Raw genomic sequence first — 10,202 nt, 5'->3', positions numbered from 1 at the left:
TTTTTACCCAGGTTAAGTAAAAATACATCCAGGCAGGTAAAAGGAAGCGCTTGTGTCTTTTGAACAACACATTAGTATTCTGTAGCACTTTGAACAAGCATTTGCAATGCACTAGGTCTCGCATTTCCTAGAGTTTGAGCTATTGGCATTGTAAATACAATGCCTTTTTTTATGTTTTAGTTTTTAAAACAGAAATAAAAGGCGTTGTCTTTTACAATGCCAATATCTTAAACTCGTGTAAATGCGAGACCTATTGCATTGCAAATGCTTGAGATCACACGGGGTCTTCCAACCATTAAATACTATGAGTCCTGTGTGCCTGGGTTATTATAGTACAGTTGGTACTGGGCCCGCCCCGAAAAAGTTTATCCTGGCATTGCTTGATATCTTTGTCTAAGATAAAGCTTGCTCTATCTCGAGAATCTCTCCCCATAAACCAGCATACTATGGGTTGGTTTTATTCTGCGTGGGTCTGTGTATCAGCCTGTGTTGGGTGTGATTGGAGATGGTAGAGGCCAGTAACCCTACTGTTCTCCCAACTCAAGCCCATAATAGCATAACTGAGTTAATAACCCTCAAAACAGGACAATAACTTACATAGCTACAACAATTGACACAGATGACTTACTTTAATACGGATTTGACAGTCCAGGCTAGATAGAGAGACACCTAAGCAGGCCTCTATTCCCCAACACCTGGATGACAGGGGGAGAGAGTGATGTAGTAAAAGGGAGGAGGGGGCAGCATTTCCCAATTCTCGTCTAGGGCGGCAAAACACCTAGAAACGGCTCTGCATTTGGTCTGATTTCTATATGACTGTAAATAACAATAAAGCATACATTCAAACTGTGACATGCCTGCTTTTCTCAATATTTCACTTTGAAAGTATGCAATTGTATTTGTTTAACGGGTGGTGATTTGTATAGGGTCACTGGGAAGTCCACAAGGTTATCCCTGTCCCCCCCCCAGAATTTTAGTGTCTCCTACGCCCCTGATTTCTGTACAATCCCACCCCTCCTCACTAAAAACACACTTCATAAACGATCAATGTTATTCTCAAGACTACATTACCCAGCAGCCCTGTGTGAACTGAGCATGCCCAGAAGGAATGTTGTCAATTTCTTTTCTGGTCAGGTGCTTGCGGTGTGACTGTTTGATGGCTCAGCAGCACTACAGTTGGCAGTTACAGTCTCAGGGGAGTAGAGAATGGATCGCATTTTGGGACCAGAGCCTGTCTTGCGGTACAGGGACAAGGTCGCCGTCGTCACAGGTGGCACCAAAGGCATCGGTGCTGCCATCGTCAGGCATTTTGGTGAGAAGTGCGCCGCGTGTTAGCAAAGCAGCAAACTTTCATTTTTGATTTTTCGAAATCTGTTTTCTTTTGTAGCTGTCAGCATTTAATCGTTGAGTATTAGTTCTGTTGGTAAATAAGAAGTCTCTGTGCAGCCTGCGCGTCACAAGTTCACATCCCGCTGAAATGACTCAGCTGCTTACTGTTACTGCAGAATGAATGTTAAGTGATGGACTTGGGTTCGTGGTGGGTGTAGGTCAGACTCCGAATAAGCCTTTCATCCTCTTGAACTCGATAATTTGGCCGAAGTTAAACTGAAATATAAGTGCAGCTGCTATTCACAGAGCAACATAGCTGCAAGCCAGTGGCAGGAAGCGTTACATCAACAAAACGTTTGCTGAATATACACAATCTGTGACTAGGGATCAAACAGTAAGTTAATGTGGGTGCCAAAGTCACACGGCAGTCACAAAACCTCCAATCGTACTAATGTAGGTCAGTTCTTTAACGAACGTGCTGCAGAAATCGGTGTATCTTCCAAGTCAGAGATTCAAATTCAGACTGAACCAAGCCTTTCAATTTTTGAAGGTTAGTACAGTGTTAGTCATTGATTGGTGGCTGCAGACGCTTCATAAAAGCAGGTTATTTCATAGTCTGGAACACAGTAATCCACAGTAATTCTTGTTAGCAACTTTGAATGCAGTGAAGCCTGGAGGAAGAACTCTGGAACCAGAAAAGAGACCGGAGTAAGCTGATAAACAGCTCTGTTTTCAGGAAGTGACATTTTCCCACTTCCTTACAGCAGAGACCTAAGGCATGGACAAAATGGGCTCTGGTCCTTAGCCTCGGCCTTTGAGAAGGCCCTGATAGAGCCAGCTCTGTTCTGCTGAGTCTTGCCTTGATAAGCTTGAATAATTCTTTAGCAGATTGTTGCAAATAGCGTTTTCCTTTAATTTATTTTTGAAGTAAGTGATGTGCGAGAGTCTATTACAGACATTTTGCAGACAAATGTTCTAGTTTGTTTCATGCAACATCCATAAAAACGTTTTCTTCCGATCCAAATGGGAACTCGCATATGTGAAATAGGAGGGTGTCACGTAGATTATTTGCAGTAGTATTAGTTGAGCTGCTGCTGTTACAATTTTGAAAACACATATCACTAGCCCTGAATATTTGATACAAACTCATTTAGAATTTGGACGAGTGTGCCCGTGGACTGGCAGTGACCTTGTCAAAGAGGGCGTAAAAGAGCTGAAACTAGATCATAAATTCACAGTTGTTCCAACAGGGCCCCCCTAAGTACGTTTGGCCCAGGGCCCCCAAAAGTCCTTAAGATGTCCCTGCCTTAAAGGTCTGTATTTGTTGCTTATTAAGGCCTCCTTGTACAGGTGCGTCGATGATAACATTGTAAGCAAAATCGAATGTTGGCCCTTGGAGCTCTCCCCATCCACAAAAAAAGAATTTAACGACATTTACTATAACTTGCTGCCACCACTAAGCGTTGCCCTAAGTTTGCTGTCTTGCTGCTCCTTAAGGAGGGGCTGGTCCTGAGATTGTGCTGTTACTTTTGTGTGTTGTAGTAGTCTTGTGACCATTGCTGTGGCGTCGTAGCTGTGTGAGCTTTGAGGGGCGAGTGAGCTCCCATTTTGGAGTTGTAAAATCTGCTTATATCAGTATTTTTTTGTCACTTCCCCTATATCTTTCTGTGCCTCTCGTCACCTTGTGTCTCTGTCTTCATGTCCTCTTGTGTTTGTGATTTGTACTGTTGTGATGTTACTTGATATTCGCTTAGTGTACGTTTGCTGCTTGTATGGTGTGGTGGTGCTGTGGAAGGCACCTGAGGCGAAGATTCTCATGGCTTTCGCGTGAACGGCTGGGAGTTGCTGTCCCAAGCAGAGTAATTGTTCAGACCAGCCCAGCCTCAGTGAGTGGCAGTGCCTCTCGTCCAGTGTTGGTGTCAGATCTCATGGTCTCACATTCTTTCTGTTTTCCTCATAAACAGTTTTATTGACTGTTTCATAAACAGCTAACAACTCTACAGTTTAGGCATAATGGTTGGTGCCAACACCGTTAAAGATATGAAGCAGGACTCCCCTGGGGGGAGTGGGTGATATGCCAATCGTGGCAAAGTGCTAGATCCTCCTCCAACTAGACTTGCATGGTGAGGTGGTCTCATACTGGTTCCATTTGAAGAGAGCCCCGCATGGAGGTGACCGGAAGGATGGCTCAAGGGAAGGATTTTCTGGTGGCTGAGGAAAGGCGCTGAAAAAAAAGAAGGCGGATATAACAGAGTAGTTCCTAGGGCTATGTGACGTTTCATGCATGCTGGGGACGAGTCTCAACCCATATGGTGGAGCCTTGCTCGGGTGTACTTGAGCCTGTGGAGAAATTTAAATGGGATTTGTCAGTATCCGACTTGGATCACCACGTCGCCGGGGACAGGCGTGCATCTCTCCTACCCTATTCTTACAACTCTCCCACAGTTCCTCAAGGTTGGCCATAATCCTGAATATTGCTGATCTAGCCCAATTGGTTTGTAGCCCAGAGCCTGTGCCAACCCGATCGAGGAACTGCATCACTCTGGGGCTGGAGGGCGGGGGCCTCGAGAAGAAGATTACAAGGTCATCCACATAGAGAGACCCTGTCCTCTGTATCTTCTGTCCAGCAGATGTCCGGGAGCCTTGCGTCTGATCTCAACTTAAAAAGGGTGCGACCACTGGATCTAATGGGAGGGCTGCGAGGACTCCCCTGCCTTGTTCCTCTATCACTAGAAAGGGGGTGGCCAGAGCACCGTTCACCTTAATCTCATGTTGGTTTAATTAGTATATAATAGATGGATGGATGTTAAAAAGCACATTTTGAAACCCATCCACTCCAAATATGTGTAGAGATAGTCCCATCTAATTGAATCAAATATTTTCCAGAATCGGTAATTAACAGATCTGGAGGTCCTTCTGAACAAGTTGAGAGTGAAATGACATCATGTGCTCTACTAATGTTCTGGCGAGTTGATTTGCCGGGATAAAGCCGCCCTGATCCTCATGGACCTGAAAACATATACAGAGGAGTAAGCCGTTTGTGAAGATCTTGGTGAAGATTTTGCCCTCTGTATTAATCATGGGATGGGGTGGGGTGGTAGAAGAGCAGCTGGTTTGCTGTGCTTTAATAGGACTGTGAGGACCACCTCTCTGTGATCCAGAGACTGAGTCCCCTCCTTTGGCAATGATAGGAATACGTTCACGTAGATGGTGATCTCATTTGGAAGAGCACGTCTTGATCGGGGCTCTGTTAGGACCTGAGATCCTTCCAGAGGAGATCCAAATGATGGACTCACTTATCATCTCTATGTAGATTGGCAAATCTAATCCTAACTGATTTATACAGGGCAGTGACATAATGGGAGTATCGCTCAGCATAGATCGAGAAGCAGTGTAGTGACAGCAAATGCGTCCACCGCCCCAATGTGGTTTGTCTCCAGGGCCCCATCTGTTTACCATATTTTTCCCACATTCTTAATTGTGCATTGTGGGAAATTGTGTGCTCAATATAGCAGAACGTAACTGGTTATGGTACAAGCCAATGATCAAGGCTCCAGGCCTTATATGTTTATTACAAAAAGTTACAACAAACGCACTAGGCCTGACTTATTTATTATTAAAGCTAAAAGGCCTTCAATGGTGGTTTGCCAACAATGTCTCAAAGCTTGTGGAAAGGCATTTTGCTATTTTGCAGATTAATATAGTAGGCAAGTGTTTTGGTGATGGTTACCCCCTATGACCAATCCTCTGGCGGAAGAATTGTACTTTCAGAATGTGCTAATCCCAGTTTGGCCACTTTCAAAGGAGTTGTATCTTGTTTTAGTAAAACTCTAAAAGTCACAGTCAATTGACTGCTGTGAAGAGGAAGTTCATTTTTTTTCTCACAATCCTCACACTGGTAGACTTTTTCAATTGTTGTGGCTTCCTTCAGCCTACTATAAAGTTAGACTCAAATGTAAGAATGTAAGCAGTCAAAGGTACATCCATCACAATGACAAGGACTAGCCTATGGTCCAGCCTCCATGGCGTTGAGGAGACACCTCATGGGAGTGACAGAGGGACAACATATGCTGACAGCTGTTGTGTTCCATGCTTCCTTTCATTGGTGCGCGATCCATGGGGGATGGGAGGCCATGTTTATCATATAAGTTACTTGAGCTATAATCCCATTCATCTCTGTGATTGTAGGCTCTGGCTGACCCTATATCTCAGATGTGTATGAAGGGAGCCAGGAACCTAAAACTGTGGTATGGGTGACCTAGATGAGAACATACATAGGGTGATGTTTGTCACTTTAAATATAAATTACACCCACACTGTGTTTCAAACACTAAGGACATTTTATGAACTATAGTTCTAAAAGGTCGACATTTTTTATTCCCGGCACAATGTTGTCATTTTCATCAGGACCAGAGGACAAACCAGCCCATTGTGGGTGTCTCATCTTTACACCTGAACCCGAGACCTTTCTCCCATACAAGGTTCAGAGGTGTCAGACAATGTGGATTCATTTCATTGAAGCATAATATGCATAAGGATGTACTCCATGGAAGAACATAATTTCACAGCATGGATGTGAATGGTGTTTGCATGACAATAGGGCGACAAAAAGGCATGGAACTGCAGGTGATGGAGTCAGGAGGAAGTTTCCTGTTCTTTGTTGCAGGATATCAAGCCGCTGTTGACCAAAGCCATTGGATTTTGTTTAGGTAAACACCATCCATTGCCCCTTTGTGTGTTATATTATATTGTTTTGACAATTTTAACTTTGTATATAGTTGTAATTTTAAGACTGTCTAATGGTGGCCAGTTTATGCCCCATATTGGAGCCTCAGTTGCTTATGTGGACAAGTCAAAGGTGAAGGCTAAAGCCTTCATTGCTTCATTGAGAAACATTATGTCCAATGCTATAGGTTTGATCTGTTTTTATGAAAAGTTACAACAACGGTAATACATCTACCTTAGTTATTGTGAAACACATTAATTAAAGCCAACATGCCTTAAAGGATAGATTGTTTTTACACTGTGTTGAAGGCTGTAGGATTGTGTTTTGGCACATGGAACCGCGCAGATTACCTTAGTAAGCAGTGATTTTGGTGTTGGTTATCTCCTTGGGTAAACCCTGGGGATAGATTTGAACTGTCATAATTATTGTTGAACCTTCTTAAGAGGGGTTGTGTTGTGTATTGTTTTCCCAAATGTAGTTTTATATATATTTTTAATTTTGCCAACTGTTCTGAATTGGTTATGCTGATTACCCAGTGATAAAGGCTATTGCCCTGAATTGTTAATTAGAAAAAGGTATGTCCAATGTTAAATGCCTCATCTATGTATATGGAAAATTAATCAGAAAATTAAGTCTCATTCTTGTGGCTGAGGAATCAACAGCCCTACATCATTTTGTTCGTGTTACACCATACTGGTAAATGTTTTTCACTCGCATAGGGAGTTTATGTAGGGCCCCCAGGCAAGGTAACCTATAAATGGTACAGTTTAATATGCTGGGTTTTACATTGGTTGGGTGGACATAGTGTTCTTCTGTAATCTTCCCTTTGCCCCCTTTTTGTGATAGTATAATTTTAATAGCAATGCTAGCCATATCAACTTTGTTAATCCTTACGCACATATTAAGGAGAGACCTGTGTTCTCCCTTTCCACCAACAGCCATAACTCCTTAACCCACACTGCAGGTAAGTATGCTTTTTCAACCTAATTAAAATCCCATCTGAAGATATTCGTTCTGTTTTCTGCATGCATGATTGATCCTTAGTTTCTGGATTGAGAACACAGTGTAATTTGTTTTCAAAGGTTTCGATGAAATTTATTTTGAGAGCACCCTGTAATAGTGGTGGAGTTAGGCAATTTGCAAAGCCTTGCATGGAGGTTAAATATTAATCCTTTGTAAAAGACCCCACTGCCTTCCAAAGTCCACTCCTTGTTCTGTTTATTAATCAATCCCCTTCAAAGAGGTCTGTCGCAAACCTCACCACAGAGCGAGGTCCAAGAAATCCCTGCCCTGCAGTAATGTTTGCTGTGCATGATTTTAACTGCTTTCACGCGCTCTTTGCTGGTCAGAGTTTAGTTTTACATGCTCAGTTTTGCAACCATCTTTGGTGGGTGAATGTCTCTTTTTGGCCCTTAGTAGCGAGGAGTTGCTTTTAGGTTCCATGTCAAAATGTTTGACTGTAGAAACACCAATTGTAAAAACAGACTTCAATGTATAGTCTTCTAAAACCTGCATTTTACAGACCTATGTCCCCGCCAAAGCGTGACCTGCATTTAATTTCTAATCCCAGATAAATTCCCTTCCAACATGTTTTCCAGTTGGGTTAGTTTACTCTCCTATCTCCGGTGGTGGTCTCTCTGAGGATCAGTGCTTGATGGTGGGATTAGATGCAGGTGGAAAGCTTTTTCGAGAAATATTAGTGCATGGTTGAGGTTTTGGTAGTCTATGCTTTAGTGACGGCAGTTTTACCATCTGCTTTTAGAAGATGTCCATATTTTGTAGTTGGGAGTTGTTTAGTGTTTTGCTTGAGGGGTCCTGAAAGATCACCAGTGTGTAGCTTCTGGAGACATGATTGGCGGTATAATCTGTGTATGCATTCAGTGGCTTGAAACAGAACAGCAACAAACTTAATTAGTAGATTTGTAGAGCACATCTTGTCACCCATGAGGCGCTGATAGGAGGAGGATGCCTTTTTGACTCACATGGCAAGAGATGCCCGTCTGTATGTTACCTGTTGTTCAGTCGGCTAGCTTCCTGTGTCCCATATGGGAGACAGTGGCTTGCCTGAATGAGGAATTCCCAAGAAGGCAACTATAGGAAACTGGGTGTTTATTCCAGTACACCCCCCCTCCCACACACACACACCCTCCCTTCCTTTTGAGCTATTTGTGGCTCTGACAGTGCACTGAGGCCTGCTAACCAGACCTCAGGGCCAGTGCCCCTTCCATAAAACAAAGTTATGTCGAATTGTACTTAATTGGCTAAAGACATTAGTACCTCTGTAAGTCCTTAGTGAATGGTACCCCAGGTATCTAAGTCCTGGGTACTAAAGAGGGTCCCTAAGGGCTGCAGCATATCTTATACCACCCTAACAGACCCACACACGGATTCTACACAGACTGCAGGGTTGCAGGGTTCTTGACATGGTGCAAACCATGTTTGAAAACATGACATGCAATTAACATATAGTATCCCAACTGGTATAACTTGGAGACAATTAGTAAAGATATGTAAAAAACATTATCAAAAGGTGATAAGGAGCCTCTTTTGGTATTTCACTTATGTGCGCGTGGCATCATATTTATTGTAGGAGTAAAGGGGAAGAAACACAAATAAAAAAATAATTTTGCAGTTATTACAGCACTGCAAAGGGCAATGTAACACAATTAAGGAAAACCCAAATTGTACTTGGTGCTCAGTGCGAGTGAGTGAGCGGCATGGTACCAACACAAGTGACAATAATCGGCGGCGCAGGTGACTGGTGATTAATATATACAGTGAGTAAAAGACACACAGAATGGTTCCTCATTTGTTTGAAGTTGGCTTCGACATGGTAATGCAAGTATTGCTTTAGGAGCCATATAGTCTGGGGCACCTATGTTCGCGCTGGACGGTCGACGGCGTTTCGATCCTTTTCAAGTCAGGATCATCATCAGGACTTGGGTAAGGTGCAGTGCGTAGGCAGCGAGAGTCTAGCGCCTGGTCCGTGGGTTCATGAGAATCCGATGATGGGAAGCCGACACTGGTGGGGAATCTAGTTGGCAGGGAAGGCGACCGGTCAGTAGATCCGGAGATGGACCTGTGAAGTCGACCCACGATGGGATCGGCAGTCGGGGAGTGAATCTCCGAGCAGCAAGGTCTCTGCAGGAAAATGTATCCGAGCTTGTGTTGCCTGAGGCACATAAGTGAAATACCAAAAGAGGCTCCTTATCTCCTTTTGATAATGTTTTATACATATCTTTACTAATTGCCTCAAAGTTATACCAGTTGGGATACTATATGTTAATTGCATACTCTCTACACCAATCCCAACATGGTTTAAGGGTTTACTCCTGTTGTTCTCACATGAAAACATGACATGGCACACTCCTGTGTGCGAAGCCAAAGACACTGCATGGGCAAAATGTAGGTCACCCCTACAGCAGGCCTTGGAGCCCTTAGGCAGGGTGCCTTATAGCAAGTGAGGAGTTCTCTGCTTTAGCAGATATGCCCCTGTAATGTCTATCTCCATTGCTGAATATTACAAGAGAGCAGGGAAGCCTCTTAAGGTATGAACTAGGTACTAGTCAAAACGAGTTTCCCAGCTACATAATGGCTTCTCTAAAATCTATGGTGTTTGGTATCCTCATATTAATGAACCCAGACTGATTCCAGTGATGGATATATTAATACCTACACCCAGAGTGTACTTTAGAGGTACCCCCTGAAGTCTACTAGCCCTTCAGTGTGCTGACTGACTGGTACTGTCCAGCCTGCCTGTCCAGTCTGCCACCACAGACGAGCAGGTTGGCTAATACATTGTAATGTCAAGGGAGGGAGCTTCAAAGAGCCCACCACCTTTGACATGCAAGCCTGGCTTCCTCCAGACCTGGGAGATGCCACTCCCTGCCCTGAGGCTCATTTGATACCAGGTCAGGCGGGAAATTAGCTATGCAAGGAGGCATGTTTCACCTCCAGGCTAGTCACATCCCTACTGTTGGCAACCTGAAGTGAACATGAAAATTAGGATTTCACCATCTTAGTTGTGGTGAAATTAGGAACTCTAGTGGGTGGACTCTTCACTCCCCTTAACACCCCTAAATTGAGTATTTAGGTGGCCCCCTTACACCAAGAAATCGTATTTGTCTGTCCGAAGAAAAAGGAAGGA

General features: G+C 43.6%; 1 protein-coding gene across 1 annotated transcript in view; it reads left to right on the top strand.

The window, feature by feature from the left end:
- The first annotated feature begins 1,135 nt into the window (after positions 1-1,135).
- HSD17B14 (hydroxysteroid 17-beta dehydrogenase 14) overlaps positions 1,136-10,202 on the top strand; it is a 69,468-nt gene continuing 60,401 nt past the window's right edge. The window contains exon 1 of the mRNA XM_086930335.1: positions 1,136-1,312. Coding sequence (XP_086786461.1) covers positions 1,207-1,312 — 106 coding nt within the window. The 5' untranslated portion in view covers positions 1,136-1,206. The remainder of the gene's footprint in view (positions 1,313-10,202) is intronic.

This window comes from Lissotriton vulgaris, chromosome 7 (assembly GCF_964263255.1).
Source record: "Lissotriton vulgaris chromosome 7, aLisVul1.2, whole genome shotgun sequence".
NCBI classification, from domain to species: Eukaryota; Metazoa; Chordata; class Amphibia; order Caudata; family Salamandridae; genus Lissotriton; species Lissotriton vulgaris.
Note: the sequence above shows the minus strand (reverse complement) of the source record. Positions and strands in the feature narration are given on the sequence as shown.